The 21,878-nt window shown below is 49.2% G+C and overlaps 1 protein-coding gene and 1 long non-coding RNA gene across 4 annotated transcripts; one reads left to right on the forward strand and one right to left on the reverse strand.

Moving 5' to 3' along the window:
• Positions 1-737: 737 nt before the first annotated feature.
• Positions 738-18,841, forward strand: TM4SF19 (transmembrane 4 L six family member 19). Of its 3 annotated transcripts, XM_008009668.3 has the most exons (5): positions 2,589-2,743; positions 13,771-13,972; positions 14,348-14,425; positions 16,847-17,016; positions 17,262-18,841. In XM_008009668.3, the coding sequence occupies exons 2-5, from the start codon at positions 13,772-13,774 to the stop codon at positions 17,440-17,442; spliced, it is 630 nt and encodes a 209-aa protein (XP_008007859.1). In that variant the 5' UTR covers positions 2,589-2,743; position 13,771; the 3' UTR covers positions 17,443-18,841. The 3 variants fall into 3 exon arrangements, with proteins under 3 accessions (XP_072879884.1, XP_072879885.1, XP_008007859.1); XM_073023783.1 differs by lacking the exon at positions 13,771-13,972 and having other exon boundaries at positions 738-2,743; XM_073023784.1 differs by lacking the exon at positions 13,771-13,972 and having other exon boundaries at positions 738-2,743; positions 17,364-18,841.
• LOC140713512 (uncharacterized) lies at positions 10,397-21,818 on the reverse strand. Its single transcript, XR_012095635.1, has 2 exons — positions 21,713-21,818; positions 10,397-17,501 (listed from the first exon to the last, which is right to left on the reverse strand). It is a non-coding gene; the product is annotated as an uncharacterized lncRNA (long non-coding RNA).
• Between the last annotated feature and the right edge of the window lie 60 nt (positions 21,819-21,878).

The following is a 21,878-nucleotide window of genomic DNA, read 5'->3' on the forward strand; positions in this document are numbered from 1 at the left end:
CATATATGAAAAGGTGCTTACTCATCAAGAAGATGCAAATTCAAACCCAAGGAGATTACATTAAACACCCACCACAATGCCTAAAATTAAAAATGTTTGCAAGAATGTGTAGAAATGGAAACTGCCACACACTGTTGGTGGGCATGTAAATTAGTAGGAGTACTTTGGGAATCTGTGTGGCAATATCTGCCAAAATTAAATATTCACCTGCCCTATGATAGCAATCCTATTCCTAAGTATATTCTCTGAAAAATTAGTGCATAGTTCTGTCAAAAGACATGTAGAATAATATTCATGGCAGCATTATTTATAACAGGCAAAAGTTGAAAATATAAATGTCCATCAAGAGTAGAAAAAGTTGTAATATCCAACGAAATAATACTCAGCAATAAAAGAATAAATTACATGATGGATGAATCTTGCATATAGAATATTGAGTGAAGAAAGCCACACACAAAAGCCACACTGGGCCGGGCGCAGTGACACTCACCTGTAATCTAGCACTTTGGGAGGCCAAGGCAGGAGGATCACTTGAGCCCAGGAGTTCGAGACCAGACTGGGCTACATGGCGAGACCCCATCTCTACAAGAAATAAAAAAATCAGCCGGCGTGGTGATGCTTGCCTGTGGTCCCAGCTACTCGGGAGGCTGACGTGGGAGGATCACTTGAGCCTGGGAGGGCAAGGCTGCAGTGAGCCATGATTGTGCCACTGCACTCCCACCTGGATGACACAGCAAAATCCTGTTTTTTTTTTTTTTTAAAAAAAGGAAACTGTTTGATTGAATTTATGTGAAATTCAAGAACAACTGAAACCTAACCAACTATTGTAAGAGCCAAAATGACAGTTAACACAGGGGACAAGGGATATGAATGACAGGAGACACAATGAAGCCTGTGGGGATTTGGAATGTCCTGTATCTTGATTTGTGTGCTGGTTCACCTGGGTGTACATGTAAAAATTCATCAGATTTTATCATTAAGATTTGTGCACTTTAGGCCGGGCACTGTGGCTCACACCTGTAATCCCAGCACTTTGGGAGGCCAAGGCAGGTAGATCACCTGAGGTCGGGAGTTCGAGACCAGCCTGACCAACATGGAGAAACCCTGTCTCTACCTAACATGCAAAATCAGCCGGGCGTGGTGGCGCATGCCTGTAAATCCCAGCTACTTGGGAGGCTGAGGCATGCGAATGGCTTGAAGCAGGGAAGCAGAGGTTGCGGTGAGCTGAGATTGTGCCACTGCACTCCAGCCTGGGAACAAGAGCGAAACTCCCTCTCAAAAAAAAAAAAAAAAGAAAAAAAGAAAAGAAAAGATTTGTGCACTTTTACTGTATACATGCATTATAATATCTAGATGTTTAAAACACAATGGGAGCATAGAGAAAGAAGTACCGAACTCAGAGTAAAGAAATCCTGGCAGGCCGGGCGCGGTGGCTCAAGCCTGTAATCCCAGCACTTTGGGAGGCCGAGACGGGCGGATTACGAGGTCAGGAGATCGAGACCATCCTGGCTAACTCGGTGAAACCCCGTCTCTACTAAAAAATACAAAAAAACTAGCTGGGCGAGGTGGCGGGCGCCTGTAGTCCCAGCTACTCCGGAGGCTGAGGCAGGAGAATGGCATAAACCTAGGAGGCGGCGCTTGCAGTGAGCTGAGATCCAGCCACTGCACTCCAGCCTGGGCGATAGAGTGAGACTCCGTCTCAAAAAAAAAAAAAGAAAGAAAGAAAGAAAGAAAGAAATCCTGGTAGACTTCACTGGGAATGTTTGAACTGAATCTTGAATAGGAGCTTGTCCATAGAGGGTCACCGATCTCCCATGCAGAGAGCACCACAAAATCCTCAGAAATTTGGTGAGAGTATGGTACAAGATGATAGTGGCTTGGGGCTTGAACAAAACAGTTAGGAGGCTGAGTGTGGTGGCTCACACCTGTAATCTTAGCACTTTGGGAGGCTGAGGCGAACACCTGAGGTCAGGAGTCAGAGAGCAGCCTGGCCAAAACAGCAAAACCCCGTCTGTATTAAAAATACAAAGATGAGCCGGGCATGGTGGCAGGTGCCTGTAGTACCAGCTACTCAGTATGCGGAGGTGGGAGGATTGCTTGAGTGTGGGAGGTGGAGCTGGCAGTGAGCCGAGATCACGCCACCGCACTCCAGCCTGGGTAAGAGTAAGACCCTGTCTCAAAAAAAAAAAAAAAAAAGTTAGAAGTCTAGTACAGGAACCATGCCACACGTCGAGGCAGCCAAGGGCAAGGTAAGGAGAGTGATGAGGAAAAGGGGTGGCTGCCCTGCTTGGTGCTGTTCTGTCAAAGAGCCCAGATTCTTTGCGGGGTGGCAGATGAGGACAGGAACAGCTGGGGTGTGGAAAGCGTTGCTGCCTGGGGAGAGCAGAGGGTGAGGTGTTCCTCACGGGTGCATCCAGTGACTCATCAGGACCGTGGAGCTCATGAGGCCTCCTGTTTCCTGCCTTAGAATCACATGGAAATGAGCAGAGGGTGGGTCATCAGGACAGGGCTCTCCGAGGAGCGGAAGCGCCTTCAGTGCAGGCTGTGGGCAGGGGCGTGGGCGCGCACACACGCCTGGGTGACCTCTGCGTATATAGAGAGTCTCCCTGGCCCTCCTGGACAGAGTCCTGGAAAGACAACCTTCAGGTCCAGCCCTGGGGCTGCAGGAGCGGAGCCCCCTCTGAAGAGGCAGCCTTGCTCCAGGTTCTTTCTCTCCCAGTCTGAGTCTGGACAGCAGATGCAGGTAAGCAGAGAGGAAAGGGTGAGGTGATGGCCAGGGACAGCGTAGCCTCACAGACAAGAGTGCACGTTTCCACTCCAGCGGGCCTGGCTCTGCAGCTTGGCGGCTGTGTGACTGCGCAATTCACTTACCTTCTCCTTTTGCCTCAGTCTGTCAACTTCCGGCCTTTGCACCTAGGATACTCTTCCCTGCCTAGTACCTCACTGTCCATCAAGTTTGGGCATGGGCAGCCCTTCCTGCGGGAGGCTTCGTTTTGCTTCTGCCAGATAGGATTCGGGTCCTCCATGGGCTTCCATGACGCCTTAAGTTGGATGCCTCTGCCTGGTACTTACTGCAACCAGCGGCGAATCCAGCGAGTCTGCAGCAAACTCAGTCCTTGCCTTCTCGGGGGAGATTCAGCTGAGGGGCAGAAGTGGGTTTAAGGCAGAGGGAGAGGCCGAGGCAAGTTTTAGAGAAGGAGTGAAAGTGTATTAAAAACTTCCAGAGCAGGAATGAAAGGAAGTAAAGTACACTTGGAAGAGGGCCAAGTGCACGACTTGAGAGACCCAAGCGTGCTGTTCAGCCCTTGACTTGGGTTTTCTACAGGCGGATGGTTCCGCGGTCTCCATCTCTTCTCCCCTGATCTTCCCTTGAGGTGGGCTGTCCACACGCCCTGAGTCTGCCGCACAGGCACTTGGGAGGGGCCGCATGCGCAGTGGGGTTACTGAAGTCCTGCGCATGCTCACTTGAGGCGTTTTGCCCTTACCAGCGGAGAGGCGCTAGGGGACCGTCAGGAACCAGCTAAACTCCGCCATTTTGCTTCTTAGTGCACCTGCTGGAGCGCTGACGCCCAGCCCCCTGAGCTCTTATCAGGAAGCTGCTGATCACCAGGTTCAGGTATTTTCCATCTGTTGGGAGACTGCCTTTCCCTGACGCTGGCTGTGACCAATTATTATTTTAGAAAGACAACTAACAACTGCCTGACCATCACCTCACAGTCACCTGAGGTTACTGGGGTCGGGGCCTTCCCCGGCCCTGCTCGTGTCTGCTCTAACACTCACCACACTTCATTAGGATTGCTTTTTGGCCAGCCTGACCCACATGGTGAAAACCCGTCACTGCTAAAAATACAGAATTAGCTGGGGTGGGGCGTGCCTGTAATTCCAGCTACTGGGGAGGCTGAGGCAGGAGAATCGCTGGAACCCGGGAGGTGGAGGTTGCGGTGAGCCGAGATTGTGCCACTGCACTCCAGCCTGGGCGACAAGCGAAACTCTGTCTCAAAAAACAAACAAACAAACAAACAACCAGAATTGCTTTTTGCCTTAGCTGTGTCCCCAGTAAACTTTAAGCTCCTCAGGAAAAGGGATTACATCTTTTTCATCATTATATCCCTAGCCCCCAGCAAGTGCCTGTCAGGTAATGATCACTTAATAAATATCTGACTGAAGAAAGAATGAAAGAAAAGGCTTGCTAGGTGGCGAGGGAGATCCACAGGGGTAGAGAATGTGCGTTCTCTTCCTCCATGGAATTGAGCTGATCACTTCTGTTGTTGCCCTGACATGTAGCCGATGATTTGCTCACCTAGCCAGGACCTCAGGACAGAACAAGGAACTCCCCAACAGCCTGGTTTTAAGGTTTTACCTTCTGATATCAAATTAGCCCACCTCTTTGCTCACCTCCTGGTTCACATTTTTTGGAAGCGTTTCTCCAAATGTTATGATTTCTAGGGGGAATAAAGTCAGGAAGAGGAGGTGAAATTCACACGATGGCAAGCGCTTTTAGTGTTTGATTGGCGGACAGCCAGGGCTCTGAATTCCACTCATCCAAAAGCCATGCTCCAGCTGGTAGTTTTCCTCTCGTTGTCCATCATTTTTAGTTTCCCCTTTAAGACTTTTCTGAGCTGGGCGCAGTGGCTCACGCCTGTAATCCCAGCACTTTGGGAGGCCGAGGCGGGTGAATCACCTGAAGTCAGGAGTTCAAGACCAGCCTGGCCAACCTGGAGAAATCCGGTCTCTACTAAAAATACAAAATTAGCCGGGCGTAGTGGTGGGCACCTGTAATCCCAGCTACTCAGGAGTCTGAGGCAGGAGAATCGCTTGAACCCAGGAAGTGGAGGTTGCAGTGAGCCGAGACCGGGATGGTGCACTCCAGCCTGGGCAACAAGAGTGAAACTCTGTCTCAAAAAAAAAAAAAAGAAAAAAAGAAAAAAGACTTTTCTGATGGGAAAGTTTGTGTAGAAGAGATTGTTAGGGGGGCTGATGTTGGTGAAGTGTCTAGACAGTCCTTTCTCAAAGGTGGTGTGATTTGAAGGCACTAAATGCGTTCCTGCACTAGGGCGTCTCCTGGCCCTATGATCTAGAGCACCCGCTTGAGAGGCCACCACACACCCATCTTTCCTTGGGCCCCCGTCAGTCATCTGAGTGGGCAGTGGGTTAAAGTTGAGAGTTGCTGACACCCTGGGTGGTTAGTTTGCCTCAACACAGAATTACACACTGAAAGCCTCGCACTGCATGATGGGACCGTCTCGGAGGGAGGCTGTGCGGACCTGCAGGGGCATCGCAGCACTGTGGGCCGCTGTGAGGGGGCCTGTTTTCCACAGTCGCCCTGCTCCCAGGAGCAGGACAGGCTCCTTGCTGTGACTGAGGAGTCCAGTGGCCTGCCAGCCAGAGGGTTGACAGGGGAAGAGACACCCCATCCCTCCCGATTCCTGACCCCATGCTGCCCCAGGACCCTTGGGTCGCCGGAGTAAGGGTCACCGTTGGTTCATATCCTACCCCCACCCTCCCTGTGCACCCCTCCCCTCTCCTACCCCCACCCTCCCTGTGCACCCCTCCCCTCTCCAGCCCCCACCCTCCCAGACACCCCTCCCCTCTCCTACCCCCACCCTCCCAGGACACCCCTCCCTTCTCCTGCCCCCACCCTCCCAGACACCCCTCCCCTCTCCTGCCCCCACCCTCCCAGGACACCCCTCCCCTCTCCTGCCCCCACCCTCCCAGACACCCCTCCCCTCTCCTGCCCCCACCCTCCCAGGACACCCCTCCCCTCTCCGACCCCCACCCTCCCTGTGCACCCCTCCCCTCTCCTGCCCACACCCTCCCTGTGCACCCCTCCCCTCTCCTGCCCCCACCCTCCCAGGACACCCTTCCCCTCTCCTACCCCCACCCTCCCTGTGTACCCCTGCCCTTCCCTGCCCCCACCCTCCCAGGACACCCCTCCCCTCTCCTGCCCCCACCCTCCCCATGTACCCCTCCCCTCTCCTACACCCACCCTCCCAGGACACCCCTCCCCTCTGCTGAGATCTGGACTCCTTTTCATCTGGGACAAGCTCTTTATTCACTGTGGGAGACATGGCTTGGAGGGCTAAATACCCAATGGACAGGGCATGCGGTCAAGGCAGCTCATCATAACGAAATAGAAGAATTGCAGCCAAAAGTTCCCTCTGGGGAGGGGAGGGGCAGGAGATGAGCATGGGCTGAGATTAGAGGAAGCAAAGGTCACTGAGGGCTGTGGGGTAGGGTGAGGGAGAGGGGCCAAAGCGTACCCCCAAACTAAACAGCCTGGTCAGTGTTCTGTCTCAGTGTTTGTCTTCTTTACCATAAGCTACAGTCTGTCCGGGCTCGGTGGCTCACGCCTGTAATTCCAGCACTTTGGGAAGCTGAGGCAGGCGGATCACTTGAGACCAGGAGTTCAAGACCAGCCTGGCCAACATGGTGAAACCCCGTCTCTACCAAAAATACAAAAATTAGCTGGGCGTGGTGGTGGGCGACTGTAGTCCCAGCTACTGGGGAGGCTGAGGCAGAAGAATCGCTTGAACCTGGGAGGTGGAGGTTGCAGTGAGCTGAGATCGCGCCACTGCTCCAGCCTGGGCGACAGAGCAAGACTTCGTCTCCAAAAAAAAAAAAAAAAAAACTACAGTCTGAAAAAATAGAAAACACTCGACAAACCAAGTTTCTAAAAAAATTTTGAGTTCCTAAGTTGTAAAACTGTTTTTAAAAAGATATCATGAAGATGAAATATAGGATAGTGGTTCCTAGGAAGGAATCCAGAAAGAAGGCAGGATTGGAGAGGACACACCTGGAGCATCAATGATGTGATGGGTAATGACATATGTTTTACAATTGGTTGTGTTTACATGGGTGTTAATTATCCCACACAAGTTACACATATATTTTACTCATTAGGTTTAATTCTTTTTCAATGCAATTTTTTTTTTTTTTTTTTTTTGAGACAATGTCTCAATCTGTGGTCCAGGCTGGAGTGCAGTGGTGTTATCTTGGCTCACTGCAACCTCTGCCTCCCAGGTTCAAGCGATTCTCCTGCCTCAGCCTCCTGAGTAGCTGGGATTACAGGTGCACGCCACCATGCCTGGCTAAGTTTTGTATTTTTAGTAGAGATGGGGTTTCGCCATGTTGGCCAGGCTGTTTTGAACTCCTGACCTCATGATCTGCCCGCCTCGGGCTCCCAAAGTGCTGGGATTACAGGCGTGAGCCACCATGCCTGGCCTTTGATGCAAATTTTTAAAATATAATTTCAACTTTTATTTTAGATTCGGGGATACATATGCAGGTTTGTTCCATGTGTCTGTCTATTGTGTGATGTTGAGGTTAGGGTATGAGTAATTCCTGTCACTCAGGTAGTGAGCTCAGTACCTATAGATAGTTTTTCAGCCCTGGCCCTCCCCCAATGTTTAATTCTTTATGCTCTGAAATATTTCATTATTTATGTGTGATGTAAAGTAATCCTCCCTTATCTGCAGCTTTGCTTTCCAAGGTTTTAGCTATCTGTGGTCAACTGTAGTTCAGAAAACTTACATGAAATATTTTCAATGAGAAAGACCACATCCACATAACTTTTATTACAGTATATTGTTACAACTGTTCTATTTTATTATTGTTGTTGTGAACTTCTTACTGTGTCTAATTTATAAATTAAACTTTACTATAGGTACATATGTATATGAAAAAGCATAGTACAGATAGTCCTCTACTTATGATGGTTTGACTTCTAATTTTCCAACTTTACGACAGGTTTCTAGGGACCTAACTCCATCATAAGTTAACTCCTTACACGTTATGATAGGATTACAGTTTCTACTGAATACTCATTGCTTTTGCACCGTCATAAAGTCAAAAATAAGTTGGGGCCGGGCGCAGTGACTCACACCTGTAATCCCAACATTTTGGGAGGTGGAGGTGGGAGGATCACTTGAGGCCAGGAGTTTGAGACCAGCTTGAGCAACATGGTGAGAACCTGTCTCTACAGAACTAAAAAGTTAGCCAGGTATGGTGGCGCATGCCTGCGGTCTCAGCTACCCGAGGGACTGAGGTGGGAGGATCACCTGAGCCCAGATTAGGGCTGCAGTGAACAATGATTGTGCACTGCACTCCAGCCTGGGTGACAGAGCAAGACCCTGTCTCAAAACAAATAAATAAATAAACAAAATCCTAAGCTGAACCATTGTGAGTCAGGTACTGTCTACTATGTTGCCAGCATTACATAAATGCCTTTTGGACTTAGGATATTTTGACTTACAATGGGTTTATAGGAGCACGACCCCATCATAAGTGGAGAAGCATCTGAATATACAAGGTTTGGTATGATCTGTGGTTTCAGGTATCTGCTGAAGCTCTTGGAACATATCCGCTGCAGATATGGAGGACTACTGCGTGTGTGTGTGTACGTACATACACACATATATACACACATTATACATTATATGTGTATATGTGTGTGCATATAGAGAGAGCCTCTGATCCGTATCATATATATATATAAAATTTCCTTCCTCCCTTCCCTTCGCCTGCCTGCCTGCCTGCCTGCCTGCCTCCCTTCTCTCGCTCTCACTCTCGCTCTGTCACCCAGGCTGGAGTGCAGTGGTGTGATCTGGGCTCACTGCCACATCTGCCTCTCGGGCTCCAGTGATTTTCCTGCCTCAAGCTCCTGAGTAGCTTGGATTACAGGCGCCTGCCACCACGCCCAGCCTTTTTTTTTTTTTTTTTTGAGACGGAGTCTCACTCTGTTGCCCAGGCTGGAATTCAGTGGCATAATCTCTGCTCAATGCAAGCTCCGCCTCCCAGGTTCATGCCATTCTCCTGCCTCAGCCTCCTGAGTAGCTGGGACCACAGGCACCCGCCACCACGCCCGGCTAATTTTTTTGTATTTTTAGTAGAGATGGGGTTTCACCATGTTGGCTAGGCTGGTCTCGAACTCCTGACCTCATGATCCACCCACCTCAGCCTCCCAAAGTGCTGGGATTACAGGTATGAGCCACTGTGCCCAGCCTATATACACATATTTTCTGATTAAGTGCAAAGCAATGTGTTATAGGAGTGTCAAGAGCCTCAAGGGGCCAAGTGCAGTGACTCATGCCTGTAATCTCAGTACTTTGGGAGTCTGAGATGGGAGGGCCCTTGAGCCAAGAAGTTTGAGACCAGCCTGGGCCACATAAGGAGACCTCACCTGTATTACATTTTTTTTTTTTTTTCCTGAGATGGACTTTCACTCTCGTTGTCCAGGCTGGAGTGCAGTGGTGCGATCTCGGCTCACTGCAACCTCTGCCTCCTGGGTTCAAGTGATTCTTCTGCCTCAGCCTTCTGAGTGGCTGGGATTACAGGCATGCCCCACCATACTCGGCTAGTTTTGTATTTTTAGTAGAAACGGGATTTCACCATGTTGGCCAGGCCGGTCTTGAACTCCTGACCTCAGGTGATCTGCCCGCCTCAGCCTCCCAAAGTGCTGGGATTACAGGCGTGAGCCACCACACCCAGCCAAAAATAAATTTTTTAAAATTAAAAATAAGGCCGGGCGCGGTGGCTCATGCCTGTAATCCCAGCATTTTGGGAGGCCGAGGCGGGCGGATCACAAGGTCAGGACATCGAGACCATGGTGAAACCCCGTCTCTACTAAAAATAGAAAAAATTAGCCGGGCGCAGTGGCGGGCGCCTGTAGTCCCAGCTACTTGGGAGGCTGAGGCAGGAGAATGGCGTGAACCCGGGAGGCGGAGCTTGCAGTGAGCTGAGATTGCGCCATTGCACTCCAGCCTGGGCGACAGAGCGAGACTCCGTCTCAAAAAAACAAAACAAAAAAACAACAACAACAACAAAAAAAATTAAAAATAAAATAAAGAGCCTTAAGGGGAGACAGACATGTAACAGAACTGCACAGTGGCAACAGGCCACTTCCTGGGGATGTCATGACGCTGAGTTTTTTCAGATCCACATTGACGTGCGTCTGCCCAAATATTACTAGTCCTGTTTTAATTCATATATATTTATATATATGAGCTCCACTCTTGTTGCTCAGGTTGGAGTGCAATGGCAAGATCTCTGCTCATTGCAACCTCTGCCTCCTGGGCTCAAGCGATTCTCCTGCATCCACCTCCCGAGTAGCTGGGATTACAGGTGCCTGCCACCACGTCTGGCAATTTTTTTGTATTTTTAATAGACACGAGGTTTCACCATGTTGATCAGGCTGGTCTCAAACTCCTGACATCAGGTAATCCATCTGCCTTGGCCTCCCAAAGTGCTGGGATTACGGGTGTGAGTCACCGCGCCTGACCTTAATTCATATTTTTCTAAAAAACAAGTTCACATATCAATGAAAATATAAGAGAAAGGGAGAAAGGAATATAAGGAGTGGAAGAGACATTTTATAATTTATCTAGATGTGACATTTTAATTGTAATCAGCTTTATTGATATATAGTTAAAATTCAATACGATTCACCAATTTTAAGTGCAAAGTTTAATGAGTTTTGTCAATACATACAGTTATGTATTCACCACCAGAATCCAGACATAGAACGCTTCCACCCCTCAGCTTCCCATGCCCCATACTAACCCTCGACCCCATTCTCAGCCCATGACAACCATTCATCTGCTCTCTGTTAAAAGTGTCTTTTCTAGAATTTCATCTATATAGAAGCATGTGAGTGGTCTTTTGTTTCTGGCTTCTTTCACTTAACATCGTGCTTCTGAGATTCATCCATGTTGTTATATGTATCAGAAATTTACTCATTTTATTACCTAATAGAACTCGTGTGTATGATAACACAATTTGTCTTGATTCACTTATTGATTACTGATAAGTATTTGGGTAATTGCAAGTTTTTAAATTGATTTTTTATTGTGGTAAAGTATGTAACATCAAATTTGTCTTTTTAACTATTTTAAAGTGTACAATTCAGTGACAGTAATTACATTTGCAATGATGTACAACCATTACCATTATCTATTTCCAAAACTTTTCTTCACCCCCAACAGAAAGTCTGTAACCATTAAACTGTGGGCAGTGGCCCAAATCTGGTCATAGCTACTCTGGAGGCTCAGGCTGGAGGATCATTTGAGCCCAGGAGTTGAAGACCAGCTGGGGCAACATATTGAGACTGCATCTCTAAAAAAACCCCCAAAACCACCGGGCGTGGTGGCTCATGCCTGTAATCCCAGCACTTTGGGAGGCCGAGGCAGGTGGATCACCTGAGGTCAGGAGTTCAAGACCAGCTTGGCCAACATGGTGAATCCCCGTCTCTACTAAAAATACAAAAATTAGCCGGGCGTGGTGGCGGGCGCCTATAGTCCCAGCTACTTGGCAGGAGAATTGCTTGAGCCCGGGAGGCAGAGGTTGCAGTGAGCTGAGATCGTGCCACTGCACTCCAGCCCGGGTGACAAGAGTTAGACTCTTCTCAAAAAAACCAAAAAACCAAAAAAAAAACCCAAACCTCTGTAACCATTAAACAATAACTCCCCATTCTGTTCTCCCCACAGTCCCTGGTAACCTCCAGTCTACTTTCTTTCTCCGTAAATTTGTTATTTTGAATATTTCATATAAGTGGAATGATACAATATTTGTCCTTTGGCGTCTGGCTTATTTCATTTAGCATGATTTTTTTTTTGAGATGGAGTCGCTTGCTCTTGTCACCCAGGCTGGAGTGCAGTCACGTGATCTCGGCTCACTGCAGCCTCCGCCTCTTGGGTTCAAGCGATTTTCCTGCCTCAACCTCCGAGTAGCTGGGATTATAGGCAAGCACCCAGCTGACATTTAAATTTTAAGCAGTCTGATTAATCATGTTTTGTGGATTGTGCTTTTTGCATTTTATTAAGAAACCTTTATCTAACCCAAGGTGCCAGTGTTTTTGTTTTATTCTAGAAATTTTATAAAGCTTTTAGACCCATGCTCCATTTCAAGTGAATTTTTGAATGTGTTATGAAGTAACAGTGAAGGTAGTTTTGTTTTGCATATGTATTGTTCCAGCACCATTTGTGGAAGAGACTTTTTCCCACTGAATTGTTATCTTCTTAAAAAATCATTTATCGGCCGGGCGCGGTGGCTCACACCTGTAATCCCAGCACTTTGGGAGCCCAAGGCGGGTGGATCACAAGGTCAGGAGATCAAGACTGTCCTGGCTAACACGGTGAAACCCCGTCTCAACTAAAAATACAAAAAATTAGCCAGGCGTGCTGGTGGGCACCTGTAATCCCAGCTACTTGGGAGGCTGAGGCAGGAGAATCGCTTGAACCCGGGAGGTGGAGGTTGCAGTGAGCCAAGATCACGCCACTGCACTCCAGCCTGGGTGACAGAGTGAGACTCCATCTCAAGAAAAAAAAAAAAAAAATCATTTGTCATGGATTGGGTCTATTTCTGAGCTCCAGCCTGTTCCAGTAGTCCATATATGTTTCCTTACGCGGTGACTTCAGTGTCTTCAGTTACTGTAGCTTTATAAGTCTTGAAATCACATGGCGTAAGTTCGCCAGCTTTGTTTTTCAAAATTCCTTTGGCTAATCTTCAAAATGGTTTTGCATTTCCATATAAATTTGGATTCAGGTTGTCAATTTCTATAACAAAACTCTCCTAGGATTTTGACTGAGATTGCTTTAAATCTATGCATCAATTTAGGGAGAACATATTAGCGATTTTGAGTCTTCTGGTTCAGGAGCATGGTATGTGTCTCCATTTATTTAGGTCTCCATTAATTTTCTCAGCAATGCTTTGCAATTCTTACTATATAGGTCTTGCAGATATTTTGTTAAATTCATCCATATGTATTATATTTTTATGCTATTGTAAATATATTTTAATTTCAATCCTCAATTTGTCATTGCTTGTATATAGAAATACAATAGAATAGAATTTTTGTATATTAATCTTTTATTCTATGACCTTGCTAAACTCACCTGTTAGTTCTAATAATGTTTAGGATTTTCTACATAATGTGATCACATTATCTGTGAATAATAACAATGTTACTTTTTTTTTTTTTTTGAGATGGAGTCTTGCTGTGTCACCCACCCAGACTGGAGTACAGTGGCATGATCTCAGCTCATTGCAACCTCCGCCTCCTGGGTTCAAGCAATTCTCCTGCCTCAGCCTCCCCAGTAACTGGATTACAGGCGCCTGCCACCATGCTTGGCTAATTTTTGTATTTTTAGTAGAGACAGGGTTTCACCATGTTGGCCAGGCTGGTCTTGAACTCCTGACCTCATGATCTGCCCGCCTCGGGCTCCCAAAGTGCTGGGATTACAGGTGTGAACCACCATGCCTGGCCGGCAATGTTACTTCCTTCTTTCCTATCTGTATGGCTTTTGCTTCCTTTTATTTTCGTACTGCGCTGGCTAGGACCGGCACAACGCTGAATAGAAGTGGGGACAATGGACATCATGAAGCCACCTTTAAACATTTCTTTTTGTCGGATAGAAATAATCACTGGCTGTAATAGAGGCATAAACAAAATATGATGGAATGCAAACTATGTATGTATGGACAGGGGTTAGCAGAAAAGGAAACAATTAAATCCTAGTCCCTGGGGAAGATTCCTAAGGAGCAGAGTTTTTAAGCAGGTTGCTTGGCTCATTGGTCTGTCCCTGGAAGGTGGCGGTTTTTGTAGTGTTTCCCCAGCCATCACATGCTGCTGGAGTTCCCTTCCCCATCCCCCACAGCAGAGCTGCCGCGACTCCTATCTGTCCCAGAATGCTGTCTTCTCCCTGCACGCCAGCACGCTCACGGGCTCACGGACCATCCCCCGACAGCAGCGCTGCCGCGACTCTCTATCTGTTCCAGGATGCTGTCCTCTCCCTGCATGCTGGCAAGCTCACGGACTTGCTCCCGTATCCTGGGGCTGAGCCTTGGGACTGCAGCCCTGTTTGCTGCTGGGGCCAACATGGCACTCCTCTTTCCTAACTGGGATGTGACCTACCTGTTGAGGGGCCTCATTGGCAAGCATGCCATGCTGGGAACTGGGCTCTGGGGAGGAGGCCTCATGGTAAGTGTGTGGGGTTCCCTGAACGCGAACTCTCAAAGAGATCCCCGGGGGGGAGCAGGAAGGTGGCACGGGAAGAGTGTTTTGATTCCTTGCAGGAAAGTTTATTCTAACAAGCTGGTCTTGGGTCTGCAGCAGCTTTAAGAGACAGGACGACTAACTTGGGACCAGGCAGGTCAGGTGTGAAAGTTAACATCCACACATCCACAGCGTTAGATCAGGCTAGTCATCCAACTGTGGGTCCCCGGAGTCAGAGTCAAGAGGACAACTGAGTTCATGGGAGGTGCCCAGCCACTCTATTTCAACAGCTGTGGGCAGCACCTAGAAACAGCTGGCAAAGTAAATTTCCCCATCTCAACATTCTTCTCTCTCCTGCAGGTACTCACTGCTGCTATCCTCATCTCCTTGATGGGCTGGAGATACGGCTGCTTCAGTAAGAGTGGGCTCTGTCGAAGCGTAAGCACCAGATTCCACTCTTCTAACACTGAGAATGTCTCCACCTCTATTACTCTAGAGGCAGGATGGTAAAGAGGCAGTTTTGGTCTTGGGGCCTGAAGTCAGGTCCTCACTGTGACCCTCAGTAATGCTAAGTTCTTTGGCAAGTTGCTTTATCTTTCCATTTTCAAGCTTTCATCTGTAAAATGGGAGCTGAGCAAGTCAAGGGAGTAGTGCTTAGTGAAGCCCAGATGTCTGTCCTAGTGGGAGGAACTGTTATTCTCTTAGCGTGCTGGACAATATGGACTGAGTTATGACACTGTAATCGTGTCATTGATGGAAATTTTCCTAGTTATTTTAACTAATATTTTCTTAGAACAGGAAACTTTTCTAGAGATCTAATCACTAGATTCTAATTTAACCCCTCCATTTTACAGATAAACTGAGGCCCAGAATAAATTTGTAACTTATTAATTATAGCAGCAACTGTATAAACTTGAAAGATCTCAGTATATGTGTGTAACACACACACACACACTCGGTCTCAGACATAAATCTGTGGCCTTATGGTAACTCCACAGCCTGCTCTGATATCTGCAGCCCACGTGTTGGGAAGCCCACTGACTCAGTTACATGTTAAAAAATTAAATATAGACTGTGCATGGTGGCTCACGCCTGTAATCCCAGCACTTTGGGAGGCCGACATGGGTAGATCACCTGAAGTCAGGAGTCCGAGACCAGCCTGGCCAACATGGTAAAACCCTGTCTCTACCAAAAATAGAAAAATTAGCCGGGCGTGGTGGCGCGTGCCTGTAATCCCAGCTACTTGGGAGGCTGAGGCAGGAAAATCGCTTGAACCCGAGAGGCGGAGGTTGCAGTGAGCCGAGATGGCGCCACTGCACTCCAGCCTGGGCGACAGAGCTAGACTCCGTCTCTAAATAAATAAACACTTGCACATTTCTTTCACTGTCCTCATTCATGCACTGTCTGTTCTCAGTCCCGTCTGGTTTTCCCTGAGGCACGTAGTTCTGACACTGAGTATGCATCAGAACCACCTGGAGGGCTTTTGCCAGAACACGGATTGCTGGGCTCCTCCCTAGAGCTTCTGATTCAGGAGTCAGGGGGAGCAGGAAGTTTTGCATTTCTAACAAGTTTTCAGGTGATGTAATGCAGCTGGACAGGGACCCCATTTTGGGAACCACTGCCCTAGGCTTACTAGTTCATCTTGAATCTTTTAACTCAGAGTCAAAACTTACTATACACCTTTCTCCAGTCCCTCCCCAACTCCAAACCAGCTTGACATCAATGGGAAAATGACTCCATGACTCTGAAGAAAAACGCTATGTAGGTGTTACTCAGATTTTTAAAATACACATTTTTGGAGGAGGGAGAAAAATATCTAGAACCCTAAGAAAGAATTCAATATGGGCCGGGCACAGTGGCTCACACCTGTAATCCCAGCAGTTTGGGAGGCTGAAGCAGGCGGATCACAAGGTCCGAGACCAGTCTGACCAACACGGTGAAACCCTGTCTCTACTAAAAATACAAAAATTAGCTGGGTGTGGTGGTGCACACTTGTAGTCCCAGTTACTCAGGAGGCTGAGGCAGGAGAATTGCTTGAACCCAGAGGCAGAGGTTGTCGTGAGCTGAGATCGTGCCACTGCACTCCAGCATGGGCAACAAGAGTGAAGCTCCATCTCAAAAAAATAAAAAATAAAAAATAAAAATAAAAAGGAAAAGGGAGGGAGGGAGGAAGGCAGGCAATATAGAAGCAGGCTAGAAACCTGTCAAGGAAGGAAACCCAGTTATTTTCTGGGAGGGCAGTGAGGGCACACACCGATCGCCACGGGAGCTCTTGGCTGGAGAAATGCAGCAACAGAAGTGGAGTCATTTCAGAGTCTGACTGCAGCTCCTCTCTCGCTGTTTCTCTCCTTTCCCTCCCTCCCACTTCTCTCCTTCCCTTCTTTCCTCCTTCTTTCCCTCCTTCCTTCTTTTTATCCTTGATTTGAAAAAGAGAAAAATCAGAGTTGGGAGCCTGGAACTTTTGAAAATGCACCTTTTCCTCAGAAGAGTCAGAGGCGGGCCTGTGATAACCTGCCTCTTTAGCTCAGGGGCTGAATGGCTGTAATCTGCAAAAGGTTTGTGATGCCAAGCTGCCGAGTAGCTCAGGTGAACTCGCTGAGTCAGGGAGATCCGGGGCCAAGAGTCTGCGATTCTCCTTCTTGGTCCTTTCTCTCCCAGCCCTTCCTGGCTCTACCTGGAAACCGCTCACTGGCCTCCCCACTTTGGGTGATGCTTCTATCTTGTGTGCCATGGATAGAATTCTCCCCCGTAACAGGACAGAAGAACGCCTGAGACCAGAGACGTTAGACCTGTGCAGACCGCCCCACGGGCTCCCCAGCCGCCACCGTCTTAGCTCGCCGTTTCTCCTTCCCTCCGCAGGTGCTTACTGCTCTGTTGTCAAGTGGCCTGGCTTTACTTGGAGCCCTGATTTGCTTTGTCACTTCTGGAGCTGCTCTGAAAGATGGTCCTTTTTGCATGTTTGACACTTCATCCTTCAATCAGACACAAGCTTGGAAATATGGTTACCCATTCAAAGACCTGCATAGTAGGTAAATGGGTGGAGGCTCGGGCTTGGTCTTTTCAGAGAGAGAGAGAGAGAGAGACAAAAAGACACACACATCCTAGCATCTTGCTCCTCTGATGCTCAGAAAATTGCAAATGCAGCAGGAATGGTCACCCTCAGGAGCCCAGTCCCATGACCCAGTTAGGAGAGGCTCCCGTTTTCTACTGGGGTTGCCTGTTTCGCTTTCCTTACTTATTGCCCGACCCCTGGTCTCCTGATTTTTTGGGATAGGAATTATCTGTATGACCGTTTGCTCTGGAACTCCATCTGCCTGGAGCCCTCTACAGCTGTTGTCTGGCATGTGTCCCTCTTCTCCGCCCTTCTGTGCATCAGCCTGCTCCAGCTTCTCCTGGTGGTCGCTCATGTCATCAACAGCCTCCTGGGCCTTTTCTGCAGCCTCTGTGAGAAGTGACAGGCAGAACCTTCGCGTTCAAGCAGTGGTGTTTTCATCATTGGTTGCCTGAATCCTTTCTACAAGGAGTGGGTACAAATTATAAACAAACTTTCCCTTTGGGTATCTCTGGAGAAATAATGACAACAAAATTCACTGCATGTCGGCTGAATGATAGAATGCATTTTAAATCACACTGTAATCTTCCAGGTGATCCATGGATAGGACAAATAACTAAGTCATTATAATTGTGTAGGAATGTGTAGTTCATAAAATACCCTCCAGCCAGGATCTCGTTTCAGCTTCTTGACAATCCCATACAATTGGCCGTTTGTTACACGTCGAGAAGCTGAGGCTCACAGAGGGCGGCAGGCTTGCTACACAAAAGCACACAGTGAAATTCAGGGGAAGTCGGCACCCGACCCCCATCTCCCTGTTTTTCTGTTGTTATTGAGACAGGGTCTTGCTCTGTTCCCCTGGTTGGAGTACAGTGGCACAACCATAGCTTACTGTAACCTAGAACCCATGCATTCAAGCGATCCTCCTGCCTCAGCCTCTGACTAGCTGGGACTACAGGCACACACCACTCTACCTGGCTGATTTTAATTTTTGTACAGATGGAGTCTTGCTACATTGCCCAGTCTGGTCTTGAACTCCTGACCTCAAGTGATCCTCCCACCTTGGTCTCCCAAAGTGCTGGATGACAGGCGTGAGTCACTGTGCCGGGCCCCAACCCCCATCTTCTAAATTCAAGTTCTTCAGTTATTATGGACTAAATAGTGTTTCCTCCAAATCCATAGGTTGAAGCCCTAACCCCCAGTGTGACAGTCTTTGGTGACGGCACTTTTTTTTTCTTTTTTTTGAGACAGTCTCGCTCTGTCACCCAGGCTGGAGTGCAGTGGCAAGATCTTGGCTCACTGCAACCTCCACCTCCCAGGTTCAAGCGATTCTCCTGCCTCAGCCTCCTGAGTAGCTGGGATCACAGGCGCATGCCACCACGCCCGGCTAATTTTTCTATTTTTAGTAGAGACAGGGTTTCACCATGTTGGCCAGGCTGGTCTCGAACCCCTGACTGCAAGTGATCCACCCACCTCGGCCTCCAAAAGTGCTGGGATTACAGGGGTTTGAGGCTAATCTGGGCAACACAGTGAGACCTCGTCTCAAAAAAAAAAACAACAGATGATTAAATGAGGCCATAAGGGTGGGACCCTAATTAAATAGGACTGGTGTGCTTATAAAAAAAGGAAGAGCGAACAGAGCTCTCTACACTGGCTCAAAGAAAAAGGCCCTGTGAGGACCCAGTGAGAAGGCGGCTGCCTGCAAGCGCAGGGGCGAGGCCTCAGGAGACACCAAACCTGCTGGCACCTGGTTCTTGGACTTCTAGCCTCCAGCACTGAGAAAATAAATTTCCGTTGCTTAAGTGGCCCAGTTGGTAGTATTCTGTAACAGCAGCCTGGCAGACGGGAGTTCAACAACTAGATCCTGAGGAGCATCACCTCTGTCCACACAGTTTGGATATCTGTCCCCACCCAAATCTCATGTTGAATTGTGATCCCCAGTGCTAGAGGTGGGGCCTGGTGGAAGGTGTGTGGATCATGAGGTGGCTCCCTCACGACTGGGAGCTGTCTTTGCAATAGTGGGTTCCGTGAGATCTGGTCATTTAGAAGCGTATGGCACCTCTGGCGTCTCTCTCGCCTGCTCCTGCTCTCACCATGGGACTCACCTGCTCCCTCTTCACCTGCCGCCATGAGTAAAAGCTCTGAGGCCTCCTCAGAAGCTGGGTGATGTGGGTGGTGTGCTTCTCGTAACGCCTGAGAACCGTGAGCCAATTAAATCTCTTTTTTTTTTTTGAAATGGAGTCTCGCTCTGTCGCCCAGGCTGGAGTGCAATGGCACCATCTCGGCTCACTGCAACCTCTGCCTCCCGGGTTCAAGCAATTCTCCTGCCTCAGTCTCTTGAGTAGCTGGGATTACAGGCACCCGCCACCATGCCTGGCATTTTTTTTTTTTTTAAGTAGAGACGGCATTTTGCCATGTTGGCCAGGCTGGTCTTGAACTCCTGGCCTCAAGCAATCCACTCGCCTTGACCTCACGAAGTGCTGGGATTACAGGTGTGAGCCACCATGCCCGGCCATCTCTTTTCTTAATAAATCACCCCGTCTCAGGTATTTCTTTAGAGCAGTGCAAGAACTGCCTAACACACTGTCTCTACAAAAAACTAAAAAATTCGCCAACGGTGGTGGTACGTGACATCGTCTCAGCTACCTGGGATGCTGAGGTGGGAGGATAGCTTGAGCCTGGGAGGTTGGGGCTCCAGTGAGCTGTGATCACACCACTGCACTCCAGCCTGGGCGACAAGAGACCCTGCCAAAAAAACAACCCCTGCAAAACCCATAGTATATAATGAGTACCCACTCTGTGCCTGGCACTGCCATACATACTGTGGATCCAAAGGTGACCAAGACATGGTCCTTGCCCTTGGATGCTACCCTGCTCTTGAAGAGCTCTTGTTTAGGTCGGAAACAAATACATCTACTAGTGATTCGAGCATCAAATGCAAAGGGCCATGCTAGAGCTCACGCAGGTGCAATGAGAGCTCGGTGGAACAACAAGCCTCCTGGCGGAGGACCTGGGAGAACTCAAGGAAGGCCTCGCTTGCCCCGGAGCTGATTCTTTTTTTTTTTTTTTTTTTTTTCGAGATGGAGTCTCACTCTGTCGCCAGGCTGGAGTGGAGTGCAGTGGTGCGATCTCGGCTCATTGCAACCTCCACCTCCCAGGTCCAAGCAATTCTCCTGCCTCAGCCTCCTGAGTAGCTGGGATTACAGGCACCCACGCCACCATGCCCGGCTAATTTTTTTTGGTATTTTCAGTAGAGACAGGGTTTCACCATATTGGCCAGGCTGGTCTCGAACGCCTGACCTTATGATCTGCCTGCCTCAGCCTCCCCAAGTGTTGGGATTACAGGCGTGAGCCGCAGTGCCCGGCCTGAGCTGAGTCTTCAGAGAGCTGGCCCAGCGAACAGGGGAGGGAGGTATCCACAGGCTGGTGTGGTGAACTGTAATGCCACAGCTCCTTTTTTTTTTTTTTGAGACGGAGCCTCACTCTGTCAGCCAGGCTGGAGTGCAGCTGCAGGATCTCAGTTCCCTGCAACTGCCGCCTCCTGGGTTCAGTTGATTATCCTGCCTCAGCCTCCCCAGTAGCTGGGACTACAGGTGCACGCCACCACGCCTGGCTAATTTTTTTTTTTTTTTTTGATTTTTAATAGAAGTGGGGTTTCACCATGTTGGCCAGGCTGGTCTCAAACTCCTGACCTCAGGTGATCTGCCCGCTTCGTCCTCCCAAAGTGCTGGGACTACAGGTGTGAACCCGACCTCACAGCTGCTTCTCACACGGCACCTAGAAGCAGAGGCCTCCTGCTCTCCTGCTGCGGGGTTTTCAGTCAGGTTAGGCTGGGTGGTGAGAAGAGTCAGAGCGGAATGAAGGACATGCTGGCGGGAGAGTGTGGTATGATGGGCAGGAAGAGGACAAGGCAGGCAGAAGCAGCCTGGGAAGAACCTGGAAGATGGGCACTGGCAAGAAAAGTGGGCAGGCCCCAGAAACGAGTTAGAGAACCCCAGGCTCTGGCCAGGTCCGTGGCTCACACCTGTAATCCCAGCACTTTGGGAGGCCAAAGTGGGTGGATCACCTGAGGTCAGGAGTTTGAGAGCAGCCTGGCCAATATGGTGAATCCCCGTTTCTACTAAAAATACAAAAAATGAGCCGGGCGTGGTGGCGAGCGCCTGTAATCCCAGCTGCTCGGGAGGCCGGGGGAGGAGAATCGCTTGAACCTGGGAGGTGGCGGTTGCAGTGAGCTGAGATCGCGCCACTGGACTCCAGCCTGGGCGACAGAGCTAGACATCGTTTCAAAATAAATAAATATATAATTTAAAAAGCAGGGAATGCACCCTAAGTCTCTCTTCTTCCTTTTTTTTTTTTTTTTTGAGACGGAGTCTCGCTGTGTCCCCAGGCGGGAGTGCAGTGGCCGGATCTCGGCTCACCGCAGGCTGCGCCTCCCGGCTTCAACAGCTTATTCTGCCTCGGCCTCCAGAGCAGCGGGGCTTACAGGCGCCGCCACCACGCCCGGCTAACGTTTGTACTTTTAGCAGAGACAGGGTTTCACCATGTTGGCCAGGCTGGTCTTGAACTCCTCCTGACTCTGGTGACCCGCCCGCCTCGGCCTCCCCAAATGATGGGATTACACGCGTGAGCCCCCGCTCCCGCCCGCCGCAATGATTTCTGCACCAACCTAATACCTCAGGTCCAAGAGCCTCAGGCCCGGCGTCTATTTCCTCCGACGGCTGCGCGGCCGATACCGCCCGAGGTGGGTGGAAGCGGTTGCGGGTCCGGACGCAACCAGTTCCCGCCCAGCAGCCGGTGCGCAGGCGCGGGAAGGGCGGGGCGGGGCCGGGCTGGCGGCGG

Source organism: Chlorocebus sabaeus, chromosome 15 (genome assembly GCF_047675955.1).
Source record: "Chlorocebus sabaeus isolate Y175 chromosome 15, mChlSab1.0.hap1, whole genome shotgun sequence".
NCBI lineage: Eukaryota > Metazoa > Chordata > Mammalia > Primates > Cercopithecidae > Chlorocebus > Chlorocebus sabaeus.

Bases quoted from the DNA above. Each gene is read 5' to 3' on its own strand.
- TM4SF19 (XM_073023783.1), top strand. From the start codon at position 2,474: ATGGAAATGAGCAGAGGGTGGGTCATCAGGACAGGGCTCTCCGAGGAG. The intron at 2,744-14,347 runs GTAAGCAGAGAG...TCTCTCCTGCAG, and splicing joins AGTCTGGACAGCAGATGCAG to GTACTCACTGCTGCTATCCT. The intron at 14,426-16,846 runs GTAAGCACCAGA...TTCCCTCCGCAG, and splicing joins AGAGTGGGCTCTGTCGAAGC to GTGCTTACTGCTCTGTTGTC.